General features: G+C 41.4%; 1 protein-coding gene across 4 annotated transcripts in view; it reads left to right on the plus strand.

Annotated features, from left to right (window-relative positions):
• Positions 1-272: 272 nt before the first annotated feature.
• The window catches only part of LOC140429253 (KH homology domain-containing protein 4-like), a 55,643-nt gene continuing 30,322 nt past the window's right edge, over positions 273-25,593 (plus strand). The window contains exons 1-10 of one of the 4 annotated variants that reach the window (XM_072516022.1): positions 728-771; positions 1,888-1,941; positions 5,572-5,830; positions 7,208-7,333; positions 9,791-9,870; positions 14,130-14,182; positions 17,681-17,835; positions 20,755-20,966; positions 21,871-21,931; positions 23,461-23,521. In XM_072516022.1, the coding sequence (XP_072372123.1) occupies positions 743-771; positions 1,888-1,941; positions 5,572-5,830; positions 7,208-7,333; positions 9,791-9,870; positions 14,130-14,182; positions 17,681-17,835; positions 20,755-20,966; positions 21,871-21,931; positions 23,461-23,521 (1,090 nt within the window). In that variant the 5' untranslated portion in view covers positions 728-742. Of the gene's footprint in view, positions 405-628; positions 645-727; positions 772-1,887; positions 1,942-5,571; positions 5,831-7,207; positions 7,334-9,790; positions 9,871-14,129; positions 14,183-17,680; positions 17,836-20,754; positions 20,967-21,870; positions 21,932-23,460; positions 23,522-25,593 lie in introns of those variants that run through there. The other 3 variants (XM_072516023.1, XM_072516025.1, XM_072516024.1) reach the window with 3 other exon arrangements.

Here is a 25,593-nt window from a genome sequence, read left to right on the forward strand (position 1 = left end):
GGCTCAACCCCACCCAGCGGCGGGGAGGACTCCCGGCGGCTCAGCTCCACCCAGCGGCGGGCAGGACTCCGGGCAGCTCAGCTCCACCCAGCGGCGGGGAGGACTCCCGGCAGCTCCGCTCCACCCAGCGGCGGGGAGGACTCCGGGCAGCTCAGCTCCACCCAGCGGCGGGGAGGACTCCCGGCAGCTCAGCTCCACCCAGCGGCGGGGAGGACTCCCGGCAGCTCAGCTCCACCCAGCGGCGGGGAGGACTCCGGGCAGCTCAGCTCCACCCAGCGGCGGGGAGGACTCCGGGCTGATCCGCGACACGTGTGACGTGTTGCCCCCATCACGAGCGGGACGTTTTGCGTAGTCTCCGCTCGGCTGGGTTTCACCATGTCGGCCGGATCGCCACAATCGACGGGGTGAGAGAGCGCGGCGGTGCGCGGGAGGCCGAGTTGATCCCCGTCGCCTATTGAGAAAGAGGCGGTGGCGGCCGGGGAATGGAAGGAAGGAAAGAGAAAGAGAGAGAGAGATATGATAGCGAGCCGTCAGATTAATGGCGGCCGGTGAAGCCGAGAGAGGAGGCGGGCGGGGAGAGGCCCGAGGCCGGTGAAGCCGAGAGGGGGCAGGCCGCTGTCGCCGCCATGCGGCCGCTGACGCGAGTTAGTGCGTTTGTTTTTGAAAAAGAAGCTGGTGCGTCGATGGCGCTTTCGCGGCCCAAGCCGGACTGGGCCGGGGCGAACCGCTCGGAGCCGGGACAATGTGTAACGTGTGGGGCGGCGAGAGACGGTTAGTCCGTTCATCGCCCGTGTGCGGAGAGCGGTCCGAGCGGCGCCTTTACACCGATTCACTCTCCTCCCTACATGTTTGAAGAGGCCCCGGGGCTGGTTGTGGACGTCCGCAACCGGGAAGCGGCGGGGCTGAGCTTCTTCCCTAACTTCGCACTTCATGGCCTCACCCCCCCGGGGGGGGGGGGGGGGGGAGATGAGATGTATTTTAAAAACTTAACGATAATAAAACTCGTGTCAGGTTTCATTCAGCGTCTCCTCGTATTCAGATGTCTGATATTTTAGACTCTAAAATATGAGCAGCGTCCTGCCTGCCCTTCCTGGTCAAAATGGTGAATCGCTCGCAGTGGGTTGGCTATTTTGGTCAAACTTGTGGGATCTTTCCAAGTTACATTGGTATTTCCTGGTCATTATGGTCACACCTGTCCTTTGGAAATGAGAAGTCCTTCAGCACAATTATCTCCCGAAGGATGTTGAAATAAAGATGATACTGTGTTTAAGGTGGCAATTCAACATTATTGGGTTTCTTGCGATCGATCAATGGCCGCTCGAATTTTTTTTTTGAATTCTCTGCTTGACTGACAGCGGGATAAGTTGCCCATGCTAAGAAAATGAATCCCCTTTGGCAAAGCTTGCATGGTCAATAATGCAAAGTTGTACTGGAATTTGATGGTGCTCCTACTCTATCCAACCCGTAAACTTTTGTTTTTGAAACACTCGTGGCAAAATGTTTCATTTGTTTGGTGATTTCAAGTTCGCACGCCCTCCCAGTGTGTGGGGGATTTCCTCCTGGTTTCCTCCCAAAAATGTGCAGGTTAGGTAGGGTTAGAGGGATAGGATATGGCAGAGTGCCCAGATATGGTGCTCTTTCAGATTTGATGCAGATTCGATGGGTCAATGACTGTTCCCCACTGTAGGGTTCCATGGATTTGATGGCGGCACTGTTGCCTCCTATTGCCAGTTTCAATTCCGGCCTTGGGTCACTGCGTGGAGTTTGTATGCCCTCCCTGTGTCTGCGTGGGTTTCCTCCGGGTGCTCCGGTTTCCTCCCACAAGTCCCGAAAGACGTGTTGTTAGGTCATTGGGACATTCTGAATTCTCCCTCTGTATCCGAACAGGTGCCGGAATGTGGCGACTGGGGCCTTTCACAGTGACTTCATTGCAGTGTTAATGTAAGCCTACTTGTGGCAATGAAGATTATTATTATTCCTCAACTCCATCTTATTGCACTGCTCGTCAATCCTCATTGACTATCCCCGACACTGATTTTTTGATTGTGTGCGGTGAAATGGTTTGAGATTTTTGAAAGTTATTTTGCAAAGTAATAGAGTAGGAGGCATTAGCAATGTGTTGAATACATGCTTTCTTTACTGAAAGATGCACAAGTGTGATCTAATTGGAACAGGTCATTGGATTTGTTTTATTGTCACGTGTATCGAGGTACAGTGAAAAGTATTGATCAGACAGATCATTCCATACATGAAAAAACATAGTGCATACATAAATACACAATGTAAATACATAGAGACAGGCATCGGGTGAAGTATACAGGAGTGTAGTACTACTCAGAGAAGATGTTTGAAGAGATCAGATCAGTCCATAAAAGGATCATTCAGGAATCTGGTAACAGTGGGGAAGAAGGTGTTTTTGAATCTGTTAGTGCGAGTTCACAGACTTTTGTTTCTCTGCCCAATGGAAGAAGTTGAAAGAGTGAATACCCTGAGTGGGAGGGGTCTTTGATTATGTTGCTTGCTTTTGCAAGGCAGCGGGAGGTGTAGACCGAGTCAATGGATGGGAGGCGGGTTCGTGTGATGGCCTGGGCTGTGTTCACTACTCTCTAGTTTCTTTTGGTCTTGGGCCGAGCACTTGCCATGCCAAGCTGTGATGCAGCCAGATGGGATGCTTTCTATGGTGATAGGATGCTTTCTATGAATGATGATATCCTTCTGGTCTTAAATATTTAAATGGTTGCACTTTATAGGCTGTAATAATGTTAGGGTTGTGATTAGTCTAAACGTCATTCAAGTTTTGCTCTTTCAGAGCTCATTGTGGTGGAGCTTTGCATCACATGTTTCTTTTGAAACTCGTGTCCAAAATTAGGAATTCTCAGAAAAATGGCCTATTTAAACAGTTTTTGCAATTATAAATTACTTGTTAATAGTTTGAGGAAATAGAATAAACTGTTTAGCTGGCCTAAAAGCTATCTTAAGACTTTGATAAAAATAGTTTATACCCACCAGCCTGATAGAAACTGATCCTGATGTTAGGAATGGTGCCTTGACTGTTAGGAATGGTGCCTTGACTGTTAGGAATGGTGCCTTGAATGTTGTCCTGCAACTATGACCAGCAAGATTAGCTGTAATGACTCTATACTTAATTTCCAAAATGCTTTTCTTAATTTTGAGCATTATAATGGACTAATTTAAAATTTATATGTGCATACATGTATGCTATAGCACGCTCAGCATATCTGTTGGCTTTACTGTTTCAGTTTGTCCGTAAGCTGTATTTTAAATGAATAGGTATGTTAGCATCTCCGGTTACTAGCTACAAGTAATTTGGCCCCCAAACCTGTATAATGGAAGTGTACGTGCAGATATCTGAAGCTAGGATTGAGTTCAGCTGTAAGCCCTCCCTCTTCCCCTATTCCTGCTCCCCAGTAGTTGAACTGATTTAACACCTTACAAACAATGGAAACTTGTATGAGGTACTGGAGGGTTTAAACACCCTAGGAGTAGTGAAGAAAATTGAGAGATTAGAATAAGAAGGCCGAATTATTAGGGTCCTGTGTGACCCTACACTGAGGGAGAATTCAGAATGTCCAAATTAACCAACAGTAGGTCTTTTGGGACTTGTGGGAGGAACTGAGCACCCGGAGGAAACCCGTGCAGACTCCTCACACAGTGACCCAAGCCAGGAATCAACCCCGGGACCCTGGTGCTGTGAAGCAACAGTGCTGACCACTTTTCACAGTAACTTCATTTGAAGCCTACTTGTGACAATAAGCGATTTTTATTTCATTTCATTTCATTTAGGACAGTACTGTCCAAAACTTAGCACTAGATTGTCTGTTTGCTGCGAGCAAGCTGAAGCCAAGCGTCGACAGCAAAAGGAACATGTGGCAACCTGGGCACCCCGCCCACCTCCTCCAACCACTGTCTACCCATCCTATGAAAGAGACTAGGTCATGCATTGGACTGCTTAGTCACCTGAGAACTCATTTTTGGTGTGGGAGCAAGTTATCCTCGACTCCAAGGGACTGCCTAAGAAGAAAAGATGATTGTTAAGATATAATTGTGAGTGTAGATTGGTTTTTGCAATTGACAAACTTGTCATTGGTAAAGATTTGATTTATTGTCACATGTACCGAAGTGCAGTGAAACATATTTTTTTGTGGCCGAGGGAACGTACACAGTACGTACATTGTAGTACATTAACAAATGGTACATCGACAAACAGTGATTGGTTACAGTGAGGAACAAGGGGCCAAACAAAGCAAATACATGAGCAAGAGCAGCATAGGGCATCGTGAATAGTGTTCTTACAGGGAATAGATCAGTCCAAGGGCAAGTCGTTGAGGAGTCTTGTGGCTGTGGGAAAGAAGCTGTTCCTATGTCTGGATGTGCGGGTCTTCAGACTTCTGTACCTTCTGCCTAATGGAAGGGTCTGGACGAAGGCAATGCCTGGGTGGGAGGGGGTCTCTGATAATGGTGTCTGCCTTCCTGAGGCAGTGGGAGGTGTATACAGATTCAGTGTGCGGGTGGCAAGCTAGTGTGATGTGTTGGGTTGAGTTTACCACACTGCAGTTTCTTGCGATCTTGGACTGGGCAGTTGCCATACCAAGCTGTGATGCAGCCGTGTAGGATGCTCTCTATGGCACATCTGTAGAAGTTTGTGAGAGTCGATGCAGACATGCCGAATTTCTTTAGCTTCCGTAGGAAGTAGAGACATTCTAGGGCTTTCTTGATTGTTGCATCAAATTGAGTGGACCAGGACAGACTGTTGGTGATGGTGACCCCCAGGAACTTAAAGCTCTTGACCATCTCCACTTCGGAGACATTGATGCAAATGGAGTGAGTGTCATGCTACGCTTCTTGAAGTCGATGATCAGTTCCTTGATTTTTCCAACCAATGCCAGTGTAAACTAGCATGTTCAGTCAACAGTTTTTATACATAGTGCTTAGAAATATGTTTATGATGTGTTACATATTTGATTTTCTTTATTTGGTATTAGTGTTTTTATTCTCTTAATCTTGCCAAAAACCTTTGCATCTCTTGTGTTGAAGGCAGTGACTCCTTGTGTGTTACAACTCAGCACAATAGGAGCTGATGGAGCCCAGTACTCCTTGTCCACATTATCTTTATTCTTGTGATCATTGGTGGATATTGGCAGACTATTTGATTGCACAGGATAGTACATCAGAGACTGATCTTGTTCTTGCTGCCCTCCATGTGTGCATTTGAGCAGCAATTATGGAGGGAAGTATTTTGCAGGAATTGTATGTTTTGCCTTTTCCCTATCCTGAGATGTTGAGGTAATTTGCAGCACCCATCACCTTGGCTGAAATTAGTTAAATCCGTGCAGGCAGGTAATCTTCCTTATTCAGTGATTGTCAAATGAAAACATGTGTAGTTGATGCAGATCACTCCGTGAATTTGGTTGGAATACTTTGCCAAGGGAGGGAAAAATATGAAATGTGTTGGAGCTACAACTTATGGACGGGATCATCTCTTTTAGCATTAAATTAAGATAATGTTTTTCGCAAACAATTTTAACAAGCATCGTGTTTTTGTTACTCTAGGCGCCGTAGTAAATGGGATTGTCCAGAATCAATTCCTGTATCGATGGCAGTGTCAATAGAGTCTCAAATGAATAGTTTTCCTATCACAATGCCGCAAGTTGCAGCTCATGGTGGAGGTATTCCTGGTCCTCCATCAGTCGGGCAATCTCCTCAGTCTTCATCAGAGGCATTAGATGCGGCCGCTGCTGCCGCAGCTAGGATTAATGCCATGTTGATGGCAAAAGGGAAACTGAAGTTACCACAGACTACAAGTAACAGAGTAAGTGATGCATTATTTTTACATTTTATTGAGCACGAATACAGGTACTGCACTTTAGTCGATTTAACACTGGATAGTATAATACAGTTTCACAATACTGCAGATGTTTTAAGTACTCTACATAATTAATTGGCAAAATATACACTTAATTTCTGTTCCATATTTACATGGTTGCACAGATTTTTCTGTTTAAATTCAGTCAATGGTTATATCTTTGTTTCAGTGTATCAATAAATCGTTAGTTAAGTTTTCTTGACAAGTGGGTGAAGGGAATTTGTGTGTATGGCAAAACTCTGTACAGAAATTAAGGTCTGTAAGTGATAATTAGTGTCCTTTTGCCCATTCTCTACCTCTCGGATGGCAAAGGATGAAAAACCTTGGATGAGTCAGAAGATTATGGGTTCAAGTCTAAATGCATTTTATCTCGGCTGACACTAAGCGTTATCCAAGTTGTCGTCTTTCAGACGAGACATTAAACATTTGTTCTCACTTGAATGTATAATTGTATGACACTGTAGAAAAGGGAATTCTCCTAGTCTTGTCCCAAATAAAACTTAGAAACTCTCCTTTTGAGCAATCTGAGAACTTGTTTGAGAATTTTCAAAAGAATCTTGGCAGCAGATAACCTTTCTTAATCTACTCTGATCTCTTGAAATAACCCCAGATGGGTTTTTTTTTGCATTTCTACTGAAATGCAGACTAACAGGCCCTTTCGCACATTAATGCAACATTTCACCATAATCTCTAATTGTGGATTGAAGAACTGGAATTGATGATTAATTTGGAAAGTACAATTTTTAAAATATTTCCAGCTGAATAAATCAGATTTTTGTGTTGTCATTTAACCTGACTCTCAGGTTAACCTTGGGACTGTCATGAAATTGAATATGGGAACATAGCCAATCTGTACCTCAATTGCATTTATCCAGCGTGGCTCTGTATCCCTTCATACAATCTCACTGTTGGGTAAGGGTATCATCCTGGTCAATTATGTCCCGAGAAGGGTAAGAAAGCTGTTGAAACTGTGGTCATGGAAAGCAAGAACAACTATTTGATTTTTAAATACAGTCAGCTTGACTTAAGTCATGAATATTGAACATTGATTTCCAAAAACAAAATATGGCAGAAATGAATAAAGGACATTCAGTGACTCTACCTCAAGACTTGGACACTTTGCCTGTTTTTTTACTGCATATCTATATTTTCTGGTGAATTAGGACAAACGTTTCCTGATGTGTCATTTGCTGCACTAGCTGGAAGTCTGTAATTTGACTTAAGCATGAATACATTAATTCCTTTAGTTTATTAAAGAGGGTAATGTTTATCAAAAAACGCTTTTACATAATCCGTTCCATTACTTGATAACTTTCCTTCCAGTCAAAGTCTTCAAAATCGATGTCCCACCTAAAGAACAAAGATGATATGGTGGTTGCTGAAATTGAAATTAACGATGTTCCTATTGTCTGTAGAAATCTGCTTACAAGAGGACACACTCAAGATGAAGTAAGTAATTAACAAGCATCTTAACAAATTAACCATTTGGATATTTTATATCCAGTTTGTGAAAGAGTGGAGGTTAATAAAGAATTTGAAAGTAACTACAAATAAACCTAATGCAAGTGTTTATAGATTATGTAAATACAAGTTGTAAATACAAGTGTTTATAGATTGTGTAAATACAACAAGAAGTTGTATTTATATAACACCTTTAATGTAGTAAAATGTTCCAAGGCGCTTCATAGCAGCATTGTGAAACAAAACACCAAGCTAGGTAAGAGATATTAGGATAATTGACTGGAAGCTTGGTCAAAATGGTAGCTGTTGAGGAACACCTTAGAGGAGAAAAGAGGGGTGAAGAGATTTAAGGAAGGAATTCCAGAGCTTAGGGGCTTGGCATCTGAAGGCATAGCTGCCATTTGTGAAGCGTTTGAAATCTGATATGCTTGGGACAACTTCCGTTTGAGAATAACACTGCCTGGATGTGAACATAAGGAGTCTTTTGTAACTAACTGCTTTTTTAGAAGCTAATTTTCCAATCGGCTTCCTATATAGTCCAGTCTCTGCATACCAAAGACATACCGAGTAGGTAGGCAGCTAAAATTGCCCAGGTTACTGGCCCGTCAGAAAGCCCCCAAGACTCTATTATGCTGAGCATATGCATGTCTGTAATTTTACATACTGATGACTGCGCAGGGATGTGCTTTTGCAATGGAATACCGCACACGAGGACCCCATAACAAAATAAGATTGTAGGGCTGCAGGAGACAGGGAGGGACATGAGAATTTTCACATCTACGCATTACTTAACCTGGAACTTGATGCAAGTTAGGAAACATGCAATAGAGCTTGCAGAGGATAGAAAGTAGGAGGCTGGCCAGGAGTGTGTTGAAAAAAATCAAATCTAGAGGTAATAAAAGGCATGGGTGAGAGTTGCAGCAGCAGATGAGCTGAGGCAATCTCATGCTTGATGATTCAATTAATTGTAAACCTTGTGTATATTTTTGAATAGTTGTATATTTTTGAATAGTTGTATGTTATCAGTTCCTGAGGAACTATTGGAACCATGCAACAAAGAAGGAGGACTTCAATCCATTTTGCCTACCCTGCCTCTTTGAAAGAGCTATCCAATTGGTCCCGTTCTTTCCATATATATAATATATATATATGAAAGTCCATCTTTTTTCTGTAGAGTGAGGCTAATTTGTTTGTGCATGGACCCCTTCTTCCTCGTCACTTTGAAAACACCTCTCCACGTAATTGAAGTAAATCTCTGAACCTTCCTCCCCAAGATCTTGACTCCCTTGGTAATATTTCAAATACTTTTATCAGTAACCTTCAGTTTACCTATGCTCAATATGGTACCTGTTGTTATTTCATTGGTCAGTTGTATTGAATAGCAATATAGGAGAGAGAGAGGCCATTCAGCCCAACCAGTCCATGCTGGTGTTTATGCTTCATTCAAGCCACCTCCCATCTTTCCGCATCTAAATCTATAATTGAAACCCTCTATTCCCTTCTCCCACATGTTTATCTAGTTTTCCTTTAAATATATCTGCACTATTTGTTTCAACCACTCCCTGTGGTAGTGAGTTCCACATTTGGGTAAATAAGTTTCTCGGTAACTATCTTGTATTGGTAACTTCCTTACTAGAGGAAACATTCTCTTTTCATTCTATCCAAACCTTTCATAATTTTAAATACCTTTTATAAGATCACCCCTCAGCCACTTTTCAAGAAAGAGGAGCCCCAACCTGTTAAATCCTTTCCTGATATGTACTGTGCATTTTTGGTATCCTCCTTATGGATCGTCTCTGCACCGTTCCACTGCCTCGATATCCTTTTTATAATATGGTGACCAGAACGGCACACAGTACTGTAAGTGTAGTCTAACCAAGGTTCAATACATGTTTAGTATAACTTCCCTGCTTTCCAATTCTATCCCTCTTGAAATCACCTTGCTAGCCTGCAACACAATTGTTAGTGATTGGTGTATTCCAAGCTTCCTTTGTTCCTCTACCTCACCGAGACACTCACTTTCCAAGTAATGTGTAACTTCACTATTCCCATCAATATACCACCTCGCATATATTGTATTAACTTCATACTACCTCACATATAAACTTAATTTGCTAATTATTTGTTCATTGCAAGTTTATTAATGTATTTCTGTAATTTGTTGCAGTCCTCCCCCAATTGGAATCAAAAACACATTTTCTAAATTTGCAACTAGGTGTTCATTATCCTCCCCAATTGGAATCAAAAACATAATTTCTAAATTTGCAGATGACATCCAAGGTCCAAATTGTTAATCTAAATTGTGAACAGCAGAAGTTCCAGCATTGATCCTTGTGGAATATCACTTTCCACCTTATGCCACTCTGAATAAGTACTTGTGTTCTCGTGTACTGATAATGTTTGTTGCTGTCTGATATATACAAAGCACTTCATTTTCTTTTTCAGATAAACAAAATCAGCGGTGCTGCTGTTTCCACCAGAGGGCGTTACATGAATGCAGATATGAAACAAATGGCAGCACAAGGGTAAGGATTGTTTGCATTTTACAATTTATTCCTGGTACTGCAGGACAAAACATATTTTCCATGTTAGGCTGAGTAGCGTGCTTTAATTAAAAGTGGTTATGCATATCAGTTAATCCATGTGTATGCTAAAGCAAAAAGAATGCTCTTGTTTGTTGGGTTATAAAATTTGTTTTGTTGCAGGAAGTTGGAAGCACTCCTTTTATTTAATTTGTCTCCCATTTCTGTCTCCCATTTAATGTGAAGGTTAGTGGTTAAATATTACAGGAACGTCCACAGGTGAAAAGGCCTGCTAAATTATTCACATTATTTAAAAAATTACTCTTGTGTTAAGATTCTGAAATGGCTGGAGACTGGAGTCATTTTTCAGGAAGGTGCCCTTCATTATTACACCGTTTAAAATAATCCGAGCTGGAAATGTTTTAATAGGCCATTCAGCACCTGAAAGTAAAAGAACACTATTTGAGATGTTACCGTCCTCTCTCAGATGCTGATCAATTTTCCGTCTAGTTCCTGATTTTGTTTTTTCTTTCATGGGATGCAAATGTTGCTGGCAAGATTAGCTTTTGTCATGCATCCCCTTAGAGGATGTGATGCTGAGCTGCTTTCTTGAACCACTGCAGCCCTTGTGATGTAGGTATTCTCAGAGAGCTGATAAGGGATTCCCAGTGATGATGATGGGCTTCGATATAGTTCCAAGTCAAAGTGGTGTGTGGCTTGGAGGGAAACTTGCAGGTGGTGGTGTTCTCATGCACCTACTGCTCTTATCCTTTGAGGTGGTAGACGTAGCGGGTTTGGAAGGTGCTTTGAAAGAAGCTTGGCAAATTACTGTGCATCTTGTATATGGTGCACACCTATTTTGCGAAGCTGAAAAAATGGAATTAAATCGGTTCTCTTGTTTTTCTTTCAATTTTGTCTAAATTTGAGTATTTACTAATGTACATCTGGGGCATGTGAAAAATGCCCATCATTTTTATATTCCCCATCTACCTCAGAAGATTTAGTTAGAAGACTTCAATTATTCAAATCATGCTGTAGTAGCCTTTACCATTATCAACTTTTGTATTTTACTACCTTGGATAAAATTCATTCCCCCCCACTCCCTTGAAGGCCCCAAAATGGAAGCCGAAATACCTCTGATTTTTTTTTTAGAGGAATGTAGGCAGAGCAACTTAATATTTTCTTGATGGAAAAATCATCTCAAATCTTGGATAAAGAAGATTTTTAAAGACTGCTCATTTTCTCCACTCATTGCACGTGCGCCTTTTTTTGAAAACTCATGCCAAAGTTTAGCGTTTGTCCTGAGTGCAAGACAAAATTATTTGGCACCATAATCTCTCTCTTAACAATATTTAGGTTCTGAACCACTAAGTGACAAATAATTCTGTAATTTCTTAATGAGAGACTTGGTATTTTCATAAATTCAGATGAAAAATTCCTCCATTCAAACTCACTTGACCTCTTCCTTCTGAAAAACTACAATCTTCACACTGCTGCTTCTGGGTTCTTGAATGAGTCTAGTATTCACCCTATTTCTGATTCATTTGGGTTGTAATCACCGTCTGTGTACAGACAGGAGAGACCGTGGAAGTTCTAAATTTACTCTGAATAATCTAAATGATACGTTTGCAAATGTTAATCCCAGTTGGCGTTATCTGTTGTGTATCTACTACATTATTCTTTTGAGTAGAGCATCATATCTGGTAGATACTTAACTATCCACTGACTGAGGAGAACTCTTATTCCTTTGTGCAATTTAAGTGAACAATATAGAATGTGCATAAATAGGCACGGCAGCACAGTGTAGCACTGTTGCTTCACAGCTCCAGGGTCCCAGGTTCGATTCCCAGCTTGGGTCACTGTCTGTGGAGTCTGCGTGTTCTCCCTGGGTCTGCATGGGTTTCCTGCAGGTGCTCCGGTTTCCTCCCACAAGTCCCGAAAGACGTGCTGTTAGGTGAATTTGACATTCTGAATTTTCCCTCTGTGTACCCGAACAGGTGTCAGAATGTGACGACCAGGGGCTTTTCACAGTAACCTCATTGCAGTGTTAATGTAAGCCTACTTGTGACAATACAGATTATTGATTGAAGTAATCACTGTAAAAGAGGGGTGTTTCATTATGATTATCAGTGATACATTTAATAAAATACATAATAGACATATTAAACCAAAAGGCCTTGTTTAAACTAGAAGGCTATGTTTAGAACGCCTTAAAAAGAAGAATGCTGCAACTGAATATGTTCTTTTCTGAGATGCCATCCGTGTATACAATAAAAAGCCTTCAATACAGCTGACCATGCTCAGAGTTGCTTTTAAAATATCAGCTGTGGATCAGTGGCAGTACAGTTGTACTCGTTTGAGTCCCCACCCAGGGACTTGAGCCCAAATCTCATTTGATAGTTGGTGTCTTTCATTAAACCTTGAACTGAAAACCCATCTGCCACCCCAGATACTATTGCTTTAATTCAGGAAAGCAATGAAGTTCTCCCTGATGTTCTGGCCAATATTTATCCCTCAATCAACACCATTAAAGCATTCATTATCTTGTTGTTTATGGGATCTTGCTGTTTGCAAATTGGTTGTCATGCTTCCTACAAAACAATGGTGACTATTCAAAAGTTCTTCATTGGCTGTAAAGCACTTTTTGATGTCTCGAGGTTGTGAACAGAACTATATAAATCGAGTCCTTTTTCTAAACTAGTTTTATTTAGATGCATATTAGGTGGAATTTAATCATTGGGGCCTAGGACCCCAACTGTTAACATTATATATTAATGATTTGGACGAGGAAAGGTGGCAGGGTGGTGCAGTGATAATACTGCTCCCTCGCGACGCCAAGGACCCGGGTTCAATCCTGGCCCCAGATCACTGCCCATGTGGAGTATGCACATATTCCCCTGTCTGTGCGGATCTCTCCCCCATAACCCAAAGATGTGCAGCGTAGGTTGTTTGGCCATGCTAACTTGCCCCTTAATGGGGGGGGGGGAAATGATTTGGACGAGGGAACTAAATGAATTATCTCCAAATTTGCAGATGATACAAAGTTAATTGGGAGAGTAGGCTGTGAGGAGGATACAAAGATGCTTCAGCGGGATTTGGACAGGCTGCGTGAGTGGGCATATGCACGGCACATGCAGTATAACGTGGAAAAATGTGAGATGATCCACTTCGGTAGCAAAAATAGGAAGGCAAATTATTATTGATGTAAATTAAGAGAGGTGGATACTCAGCGAGATCTTGGTGACCTTGTGCATCATTTGCTGAAAGTAAGTGTGCAGTAAAGAAAGCAAATGGTATGTTGGCCTTGTTTTACTGCAATTGAGGCCACATCTGGAGTATTGTGTGCAGTTTTGGTGTCCTTATCTGAGGAAGGATGTTGTTGCTATGGAGGGAGTGCAGCGAAGGTTTACCAGGCTGATTCCTGGGATATGAGGAGAGACAATTGGTTAGGATTATATTCATTGGGGTTTAGAAAAGTGAGATGGGATTTAATAGGACTAGACCTGGTAGATTCAGAAAGAATGTTCTCGATGGTGGGGAAGTCGGGAACTAAGGGTCATAGTTTGAGGATAAGGCATAAACCTTATAGGGGCAAACCTTTTAGGACTGAGGTGAGAAATTTCCACCCAGAGAGTGGTGAATCTGTGGAATTCACTTCCACAAAAAGTAGTTGAGGCCAAAACGTGTAATTTCATGAAATAATTAGATATAGCTCTGGGGCTGAAGGGATCAAGGGATATGGGGGAAGGCGGGATCGGGTATTGAACTCGATGATCAACCATGATCAGAATGAAAGACTGAGCAGGCTCAAAGGGCCGAATGACCTCCTCCTGCTTATATTTTCTCTTGTGTTTCTATGTATTGTTCGTTCAGCAGGATATTTTTCTCTCTAATATCCTTTAATCAGCATCACAAACAGATTATCTGTTGTTATGCTGTTTGTGAAACTTTGCTGTGTGCAAATTGGCTCCATTACAACAATAACTACACTTGAAAAATACTTAATTGGCTGTAAAGCAATTTGTGACCGCCTGGTGTTGCAAACAGCACCATATAAATCCAATCTTTTATTTACAAAACAGTTTTCATTGCCTAACTCATTGGTTACTAGTCGGTAATTGATTGATTAATACAGGTGCCTAGAAGTACAGTTTGTGCATTTTGTTTTAAAGCTTAAAGTCTGTTTTATTTTTGGTGCCAATGTAATGCATTAGTAACATTGAAGTTAAAGCGCTTTAAGTCAATAATTATTCTTTCTTTAGGGATCGACCCCTCTACCTTTGCATACAGGCACAGACGCAGAAGAGTGTGGACAGTAAGACTCATGAAATTGCTATGTGTCTAATTTTTACTGATTAAACTTCAGTCATTTTTGTGTTACCTAGGTGTTAGTTACAGTCTATAAACTGTAGTAATAATTAGAGCTACAGAACTTGGTTGCTTTGTGACAAATAATAGACTATCTTTTGTTTATGATAAACAGGTTTGTCTCTGCTGACCTCGATAAATGAAGTTCTTTTGTATCTGCTTATTTTTCCCACAATTATCTCTCGGCTTGTGAAGGTGTCAATTGGGGTATGGTTCCATGGGGTCAGTCAGTCCATGTATCTTGCCAAAATGGTCATTGTTTATATATGATCCTGAGCGGAAGTGTCAATGGGCTATTTGTATGAGGTTGTCAAGGTTAGGCCTCCTGCATGCTCTGGAGCAGCATCCACCACCCCATATTCTTCATAGAAGTCTGCTGTAGGACTGTAAAACCTCACCTTAGTTCTATTTCATTTGAATTAAGGTTTGGACTAATATGGTATTTAAATAAGCACTTTCATACACAAAATTAATGAGACATTAAAGTTTGGGGAAAAACGGTAGATATTTGCGTATTTTATGTTGTGAATTTGTCCATTTGGGTGTTTTCCAGATGTTAGATGATGTCACATAGTGTAGCTATTCATTTTGGTCAGGAAACTGCTGGTTTTGAAAAGAATGTGTAAATTGTTTATATTGTAATTAATGCAAAAATATCAATGTTATAAATTTGTTGCAGGAGTTGCACCTTCGTGCAGGTTTTAGAAACATAGAAAATAGGTGCAGGCCATTCGGCCCCACCACCATTCAATATGATCATGGCTGATCGCGCAAGTTCAGTGTCCCACTCCCGCTTTCTCTCCATACCCCTTGATCCCTTTAGCTATGTTCAGCTCCCTCTTTAATATATCCAAAACAAACTGGCCTCAATAGCTTTCTGTGGTAGAGAATTCCACAAGATCACAACTCTGAGAGAAGAAGTTCTTCCTCATCTCAGTCCTGAATGGCTTATCCCTTATTCTTAGGCTGTGACCCCTAATTCTCGACATCCCCAACATGGACATAGAGCATACAGTGGAGAAGGAGGCCATTTGGCCCATCGAGTCTGCACCGGCCCACTTGCACCCTCACTTCCACCTTATCCCCGTAACCCAATAACCCCTCCTAACCGTTTTGGACACTAAGGGCAATTTAGCATGGCCAATCCACCTAACCTGCACGTCTTTGGACTGTGGGAGGAAACCGGAGCACCCGGAGGAATCCCACGCAGACACGGGGAGAACGTGCAGACTCCGCACAGACAGTGACCCAGTGGGGAATCAAATCTGGGACCATGGCGCTGTGAAGCCACAGTGCTATCCACTTGTGCTACCGTGCTGTTCCCGACATCGGGAACATTCTTCCCGCATCTCGTCTGTCTGGTCCCATCAGGATTTTGTATGTTTCTATAAGATTCTCATTCTTTTAAATTCCAGTGAGTACAAGACCAGCCGATCCAGTCTTTCTTCATATGTCAGTACTGCCATCCTGGGAATTAGTCTGGTGAATCTTGGATGGACACCCTCAATAGCAAGAATGTAGGAGACCAAAACTGCACACAATACTCAATGTGTGGCTTCACCAAGGCCATGTATAACTGCAGCAAGACATCCCTACTATACTCAAATCCTCTCGCTATAAAGGCCAGTATGCCATTAGCTTTCCTCACTGCCTGCTGAACCTGCATGTCAACTTTCAGCGACGGTTCTACCATGACACCGAGATTTTGTTGCATTTCCCCTTTTCCTAAACTGCCACCATTCAGATAATCTGCCTCATGTTTTTGCCACCATTATATTGTATTTGCCCACTCAGCCAGACTGTCTTAAGTCACCTTGCAGCTTCTTTGCATCCTCCTCACAGCACACACTGCCACGCAGTTTAGTGTCTGCAGATTTGGGGATATTGCTTGCAATTCCTGTGTCCAAATCATTAATGTATATTGTAAACAGCTGGGGTCCCAACACTGACCCTGCAGTACCCCACTTGTCACTACTTATCACTCTGAAAAGGATCCGTTTATTCCCACTCTCTGCTTCCTGTCTGCCAACCAGTTCTCTATCCACATCAATACATTATCCCCAGTACATGAGCTTTAATTTTGCCCACTAATCTCTTGTGTAGGACCTTGTCAAAAGCCTTTTGAAAATCCAGATACATAATATCCACTGGTTCACCCTTGTCAACTCTACTGGTCACATCGTCAAAAAATTTGTCAAGCATGATTTCCCGTTAGTGCATCCATGCTGACTTGGAGTGATCCTGTCCTCGCTTTCCAAATGCCCAGTTATTTCATCCTTAATAATTGACTCCAGCATTTTCCCCACCACTAATGTCAGGCTAACCGGTCTATAATTCCCTGTTTTCTCTACCTCCTTTTTTAAAAAGTGGGGTTACATTCGCCTTCCAGAATCTATAGAATGCTGGAAAATGATCACCAATGTGTCCACTATTTTCAGGCCACTTACGTACTCTGGGATGCAGAGGTTCAGGCCCTGGGGACTTATCGGGTTCTCATGCTTGACCCTCTATCCTCTACTATTTCCGGAAGGGTATTTGTGTCCTCCTTAGTGAAGACAGATCCAAAGTAATGGTTCAACTGGTCTGCCATCTCTTTGTTGCCCATTATGAATTCACCTGATTCCAACTGTCTTCACCAGTCTTTTTCTCTTCACATATCTATAGAAACTTTTGCATAGTTTTATGCTTTCTGCAAGCTTACACTCTCATTCAATTTTTGCCCTTCCGAATTAAACCCTTTGACCTCCTGCTGAATTTTAAATTTCTCCCAGACCTCGGACTTCCTGATTTTCCTGGCCAATTTATATACCTCTTTGGCTTTAACGCTATCTCTGATTAGCCTTGTTAGCCTGGTTGAGCCACCTTTCCTGCCTTACTCTTGTGCCAGACAGGGACGTACCACTGTTGAAGTTCATCCATGTGTTCTTTAAATGTCTGCCATTGCCTATCCACCGTCAACCCCTTAAGTATCCTTTGCCAAGGGCAGCATGGTGGCGCAGTGATTAGCACTGATGCCTATGGCGCCGAGGTACCAGGTTCAATCCCGGCTCTGGGTCACTGTCCGGATGGAGTTTGCATATTCTCCCCGTGTTTGCGTGGATTTCACCCCCACAACCCAAAGATGAGCAGGGCAGGTGGATTGGCCACGCTAAATTTCCCATTAATTGGAAAAAATTGTTTGCCAGCTTATCCTTTACCTTGCAGACCTGATGCAATTTCTATGCTGGTATATGGAGTTTAGCAGATCACTGTTTAATATGAGTCATAGTTTTTTTATTGCATTGGTGCTATTAATAAATTAGATGGGAAAGAAACTTTTTTAGGTATATCGGGGATACGTTTTGAAAGCATTCACAGGTTTTTTTTACTTGCAGTTACTTTGTGTTTAACTTCCATTCCAAGAAAACAATGTGCATCAAGTACAGCTGATTTGTTTTCATCTCAGGGGCTGTAAACAGGATCAAAGAGATTATTGGTGAAGCATTAGCAAAAGAAGCCATCAAACAACCACTTCCACCTGTAGTGACATCTACTGCAAGGAGCAGTCCTATGACTGCACACAACTCTCCATACAACTCTTTGCCCCAGTTACAGCCAGGGGTATGTATGGTTTAGGCAAACAGAATAATAGTCTGCGCTTGCTGTATTGGTTAATATTTGTAAGTTAAGCTGTGCATCAACACACCTTATTAACGAATACTTGATCAAAACATAAATCTACTGTCTAATCATTTTAACGGCTTTATCATAATGTGGCTGTGCTGAAAAAAAAATTTGCAATATTAGTCCAATGCTAGATTTACCAAATAAGATGTTTTAGAATTTAGATACTTTGTGTAAAATACAATTCTGGCCAGGAGACTGGCACATTCGTGCGCTTGCTTGCATGGAACTCTAAATTTAAATATTTAACATCCATTGAAGGGAGGATCTTTGAACATCAAAATTAAGTTCCGTAATGGTTAAGAGATGTACAGGAGGTCTAACATAATTCCTGAGAATTTCCAGGTGTGACACGACACGGAACTTCGACTGCAATCCCACATACTCATTCTCAAGAGGGTTCTTAGTCTTTGTTGCTGCATAGTCAGTTCAGGTCTTGGTTTGTCTCTGTGAAATGAAAATATATTTACACTGGCACTGTGCATTATAAATCTGCCATTTATCAAGAGTTAAATTTGTATTTTTGATGCATTTTAAAAATTGTGCTAAAAGTGAAGGCCTTCGGTGGTGGACAATTAAATATCCATATGGATACAAACAATCTCAATTCACCCTCAACACAATCAAATGCAAAGTAGAGCTTCCTCTGTCTTCCTGAAACATTGTGATCTGCACCAGATTCAGCGACAACTTACATTAAAAGTGCCATGTAATATAATAAAAGCTTTCACGGCAGTTCACAAGTGAATTATAAAACAAGATCTGACACAGATCTACATTAGAGGATATCTTTGCCAGATGACCAAAAGCATGGTCAAAAAGGTAGGTTTTAAGGAGTGTCTGATAGGTGTTATATATTTGATACTTATGCTTCTGTAGATTGGTCACATTTTTAAAAACTGAAATATGGAGAATGTACAATCAGAATTAATTAATTCAAATCATTTGATTAAATGTTAAAAGCAGTTATACTTCAAATTGATATTGACGGTCAAGTTTCAATTTTTAGAATGTTTTTTGTAATGTCTTTATGAATTAGCAACTTGCCTTGGTATGAGTACCTTTTCACTTAATCTGATGTTTTGGATAGGGGTGTCCAACTCTTTCCGTCCTTGTGTGCTACTGCGCTGCTAAGGGAGCTTGTGAGCTATGAAGTGAAACATTCAAATGAGTGGCAATAAACTTTAGCAATAGCACAAAATGCTGGACATATTCAGCAGATCCATGTCCTCAGCAGATCAGGGAACATAGGACAGCATAGTGGTTAGCACAGTTGCTTTGCAGCTCCAGGATCCCAGGTTTGATTCCCGGCTTGGGTCACTGTCTGTGCGGAGTCTGCATGTTCTCCCCGTGTCTGCGTGGGCTTCCTCCGGGTGCTCTGGTTTCCTCCCACAGTCCAAAGATGTGCAGGTTGGGTGGATTGCCCATGATAAATTGGCCTTAGTGTCCATTAAAGGTCAGGTGGGGTTACTGGGTTACAGGGATAGGGTGGAGGCAGGGCTTAAGTAGGGTGCTCTTTCCAAGAGCCGGTGCAGACACTATGGGCCGAATGGCCGCCTCCTGCACTGTGAATTCTATCTGTAGAGAGAGAAAAACAAACTTTTGTCCGAATTGAAAGATGCTAAAAATTTAACAGTTTAAAAGCAAGTCGGCTGGTAATGGGGCTGGTTTAGCACAGGGCTAAATAGCTGTCTTTTAAAGCAGACAAAGGCAGGCCAGCAGCACGGTTCAATTCCTGTACCAGCCTACCCGAACAGGCACCGAAATGTGGCGAATAGAGACTTTTCACAGTAACTTCATTTGAAGCCTACTTGTGGCAATAAGCGATTTTCATTTCATTTTTTCATTTCAAGTACAAAGTTAGGAAAAGAAGGATGGTGGGGAGAAGAATGGTGGAGGAATGAACAAGAACATTTGTACCTGGGTGGGGGACAGTACTCAAATGAGTAATAAGGGATGAATATGGAACTAAGGGGATAAAAAGAGGTGACAATGGGGCAAATTTTGTATTAAGGTAGGTTTAGAGGAGGTACAAATGGCAATAGAGAACCTTCCCAGTACCTGTATCTACTTTCTGGAAAAATGGGAGCATTAGTTACGATTTGAAGTTTTTGAAATCAGAGTTGAGTTGGGAGATTTTAGTTCTTAATGAGAAACGAGGTACTGTTTCTTCTGATGAGCTTCATTGAAACAAGGTAGTTGTCTGGGTGGAGGGTAGAATAAAATTGAGTTACTAGTTGGCATTATTGTGTAAGAAATTTGGTACGTGTATTCAAATGAAAAACCTGGCTTTTTGTTAAAACAAGTTCATGGGTCAAATCTGGACTGGGCAATATATTGTGTAACCTATTTTATTATATACTTGCTGTGAGATGTTAGCAAATCTTTTCATGTTTTGTCCAAGTTGGTGTTTCTTTATTGCTTTTAGTTTTCCATCTTAATTTGTTGCTCTTGAAAGCTAGTGCAACTCCAATATAATCCAGCTAGGAGAGTACAGTAAAATGAAGTGTGATCGTTTCTGTGACTGCTGTCAGCATTGCCCTATGATTGGCTAACTGGAATGGTGACTAAAGAAGCACCCTTCCGTTGACTGTTGCTTCGCTTCCTGGCGGGCAGTATTATTTGGCACATTATTGTGCAGTGTAATCTTTATAGATGCCGCTCAGTAAATTTGAAGTTTTTGCCAAAAAATAATAGGCACTTTTTAAAAAATATTATGCTGTTTAATGGTTTTGACTTGGTTTATCTTAACTAAAATCAAAGTTAATTTTAGATACTTTTTACCTGTATTGTAGTTAAGTGTATTTGATGAGTTTATTATTGTGTGCTGAAATGCATTTTTGCTTTTCTTTAAAGATGCATTTTGTTCAGGACAAAATCTTTGTGGGTCTAGAACATACTCCTCCAAATTTCAATGCAAAAGAAAAAGTGGAGGGCCCAGGAGGATCTTTTCTGCACCACATACAAAATGAAACAGGAGCCAAAGTTCACCTCCGAGGTAAAGGGTCCGAGTTCATTGAGCCAACGTCTGGAAGGGAGGCATTTGAACCTATGTATATTTATATCACGTAAGTCTATATTTTTAAAGTAAAATTATAAATAGAAAATTACTAATAGCAACTTCTAGGGAAAAATGCATTGCAGTTTATCATTGCTATTATACTGCATTTTACTGGTGCAGTAGCATTTAAATATTACAGAATGTAGAAGGAATGTTATTTCCAGTAGTACATTTGTCGCCGAGGTGAATGTAGCTTGGCTGTAAAGTTCTGCAAATATCTCTAGGTCCCTGCTGAAAAGCCAGTGGAAGATTAGTGGAATTCCCAGGCAATTAGCCTGAATGATTTCCCCAGTCTGTTTTCTGCACTCTTCTCAGAGTGGGACGTGGGTAAATTGTGGTGTCTTTGTGCTACTCTTAAGACTGGGGATTGAATCTAGAAACTTCTTGATTTATTACCTCAATACAACGTCTCACAATTTACTGTCCTTTGGTTACTGTCTTTTGGTTGCGAAGTTACACCGAGGCTTTATTTGCTTATTTATGTAGATGTTAAAAGATCATCACACCGTTTCCCGCTTTCCTGGTGGCATGGCTAACCTTCACCTCAATTAATGCCACCAAAACTATTACCTGGTTATTTATATAATTACTGTTTTGGGGATCTTGTGCATAAAATTGGCTAATGTATTTGCCTGCAAAATAACATTGAGCACACTTCAACTGTTATATATTAGTTGTGAAGAGCTTTGTACCATTCTGTGGATATGTAATACAAAATATTTCTTGCCTTGTCAACAACCATTGGTGAGCTTTATTTACTATAAACATGTACATAACGCTACTGCAACACCTTAAATAGTAATGTAGCTGCCTGTTTCCACTAGTGAAATTGTAAGATCAAACTTAAGAAAAAATATTTAATATCCTTCGTAAGTTACTCATTACATGGCCATATTTTTTTGTTTTTACAGTCATCCTAAGCCAGAAGGTTTGGCATCAGCAAAAACACTTTGTGAAAACTTGTTGCAGACAGTGAGTAGACCTGATCTGGTAGACACTCAGATTGACTGAGATACGCTGAAGTTTAATTTTATTGCAAGAGAAATTGTAAATTTGTTGGTTGTATTTTATGCCATTGTTGGTAACCACCTTGATAAGTCGAAGTATTACAATACTTTAAAAGTGGCAGTATGGCAATTTTGTGAAGTGTGCATGGCTCTTCTGTTTATATACCATCCTCCCTCTGATTGAGGTACAAGATGGCAATATGCAATATTCTTTATTCCCTAGCAGTCTACACCATAAGGACTTTCTTGTAGGGTGATGGACATCCATGAAATTACAAATTGCCACTTAAGATAAGCCCAGGAACAGTTCAGATAAGAATGGGGTCCTTTACTTTTGCACTGTATCAGATCCATACCCCACTGGTGCTTTCACCTTCTGGTAGGAAGTGACATCTATGCCCCTACTATAAATTGGTATATAATGCATTTTCCAGAAATACAGAGCAGGTAGATTCCATATTCAGTCCTTAGTGAAAATATGACAGTCAATCTTAACTGAGAGGGATTATTGAGTTGGCTTTAACATGCATCAGCTAAGAAAGGCAAATCTTTTTGACTTTCTACTTCTAATTGTAATCTGTAAACCTTTATGTAGCTGCACGTGTGACGGATGAGGAGACGATTGGTGGTCATGGCTGTGAAAATCCCACAATCAAATAACTGCTCACTTCGGCCATGTGCTCTGGAATTCTTTCTCTAAAAATGTTGCCTTTCTGCTTCCCTCTCATTTAAGATCCTCCCTAAAACCCAGCACTTGAAACAGGTTTTCACATGCAGGATGTTGTTTCTGAAAATTTTGATTAACAGGCATTCACACATGTCAGCCGGGTGCGAGTAAGATAAGTCTGAGAGATCAGAGACTGCTTTTTAACAGTTCCTTGTTTTTCCTTTGCTTGCCTTCTGTTTTTTATGTGCGCTTCCATTACGTGCATCAATATGTTTTTTCTATATTAAAGACATATAAGAGCATGTTACCATTTAATGTTAATTAATCTTTTCACTGAGAATTTGTTGACTTGATGAAGGTGTAGTTTTCACTTTGGATGTGATTAAAAATTATATTTGAAATTAAAAGAACAAGGACAAAATTTCATTCCATTCCCTTTTAAACTATGTAGTTTACCATAACATTGATTTTTCTAGTATTTCAATAAAACAATCTTATGAATAATTGGCTTGCCAATGAAATATGATTGTCTATTCATGCATACAGTAAACACCTCTATTGTGAGCTGGACCATAGGGTGACTGGACTGATTATACGTGAGTGGAAGAGGTGAATGAAGCCACTCTTTATTAATAGAGAATGGTGATGTTAGTATCATCTTGCCTTCTGAATAAATTATACTCTGGCAGTGTTTGCAATTAGCGATGAATATACAATGTCAAATGGTAAGATGTATGTTCTGACATTAAGTCCAGATATTAATTTATAAACTGAAATAATTACATAATGCTCATTTTTGAATACTGTCTCTTTTTCTTTTTAATAAGGTATATGCAGAATATTCTAGATACCAAAGCCAAATTCCATCAGGAATGGGTCCACCATCAGGTATCTTTCTGAAGTGATGTGAACTTTGAGAAACACAATGTTAAAGCCATATGTTTTACTTGTTATTACAACTTAGCTTGGAGGATTGTGGGTCTGAAGGAGATTACAGAGGTAGGAAGGGGTGAGGCCATGTAGTGATTTGTAAACCAGGATGGGAATTCTAAAATCGGAAGTTGCTTGATCGGAAGTCAATGAAATGGGTGTAGATTAGGAAATGGAAGGGCGGGAGAAACTCAGGAAAATTGCAATCACCAGGGCAGTGGTCCTGAGAAAATTGTTGAGTCTGCGGGCTGACAAATCCCCTGTTCCATATAGACTTCACCCTAAGCTTGGGCAGCACGGTGAAATAGTGGTTAGCACTATGGCTTCACAGCAGTAAGGTCCCAGGTTCGAATCCTGCTTGAGTCACTGTCTGCGCGGAGTCTGCACGTTCTCCCCGTGTGTTTCCTCCGGGTGCTCCGGTTTCCTCCCGCAGTGCAAAGATGTGCAGGTTAGGTGGATTGGCCATGCCAAATTGCCCTTGGGTTAAATGGGGTTGCAGGGTTATGGGGATAGGGTGGAGGTGTGGGGTTAAGTAGGGTGGTCTTTCCAAGAGCCGGTGCAGACTCGATGGGCCAAATGGCCTCCTTCTGCACTGTAAATTCTATGAAGGTCTTAAAATAAGTGGCTAATGAGATAGTTGTCACATTGGTTTTAATTTTCCAAATTTTTCCTAGATTTCCTAGGGGAAGGTTCCATTTGATTAGAAAAGACTTGTATCTTGCAGATGGTGGATAGGCTTTGGGTAGCTGCAAGATGAGTTAGTAGCTGCAAAATTCCCAGTCTCTAACCCGCTTTTCTAGGTTACCATACCACTTCTAAGCCCAGGTCTGAATTTTGCCCAGGTTTTGCTGCTTCTGGACGTGAGCTGCTTCAGTATCTAATGATTCATAATACGATAACACAGTGGTTAGCACTGTTTCTTGACAGCGTTAGTGACCCGGATTCGATTCCCAGCTTGGGTCACTGTGCAGTGTTTGCATGTACTGCCCGTGACTGAGTTTCCTCTGGGTGCTCCGGTTTCCCCCACAAGTCCCAAAAGACGTGCTTGTTAGGTGAATTGAACATTCTGAATTCTCCCTCAGTGTACCCGAACAGGCGCTGTAGTTTGTCGACTAGGGGATTTTCACAGTAACTTCATTGCAGTGTTGATGTAAGTCTAGTTGTGGCACTAATAAAGGTTATTATTACAAAGATTATCTAATGCAATCATAGGGAACATGCCCACTTCTTATTTAATGATGGGGAGAAGGTCATTGATGGAGCAGCTCACGATGGTTGGGCCGAGAACACTACCCTGTGGTACTCATGCAATGATGTCCTGGGACTGAATCTCCAACAACCACAACCATTTTCATTTGTATTAGGTATACTCCAGATAATGGAGAGTTTTCCCCCTGTTTCCCATTGACTTCAATTTTGCTTGGGTCTTTGATACCACACTCAGTCAAAAGCTGCCTTAATGTCAAAGGCAGTTATTCTCGCCTCACCAGTTCAGCTCTTTTGTCCATGTTTGGACCAAGGCTGTACTGAGGTCAGGAGCCGGGTGGATCCGGTGAATCAAAACTGAACATTGGTGAGCAGGTAATTGCAATATGTGTCACTTGAAAACAATCAGCAACACCATCCATGACTTTGCTGATGGTTGAGTGTAAATTAGTGGGGCAGTAATCGGCTGGATTGGATTTGTTGTGCTTTTATGGACTGGACATAGCCGGACAGTTTTCCACATTGTCAGATAGATGCCACTGTTGTAGCTGTACAGGGACAGCTTTGCTCGGTTGTGTCTAGCTCTGGAACACAGGTGTTCACTACTGGAGTTTCCCACTTGGAGTATAGTGTTCAATTCTGGTCGCCACCCGACCAAAAGGATGTGGCGGCTTTAGAGAGGGTGCAGAAGAGATTTACCAGGATGTTGCCTGGTATGGAGGGCATTAGCTATGAGGAGAGGTTGAATAAACTTGGTTTGTTCTCACTGGAACGACGGAGGTTGAGGGGCGACCTGATAGAGGTCTACAAAATTATGAGGGGCA

This window comes from Scyliorhinus torazame, chromosome 9, assembly GCF_047496885.1.
Source record: "Scyliorhinus torazame isolate Kashiwa2021f chromosome 9, sScyTor2.1, whole genome shotgun sequence".
NCBI lineage: Eukaryota > Metazoa > Chordata > Chondrichthyes > Carcharhiniformes > Scyliorhinidae > Scyliorhinus > Scyliorhinus torazame.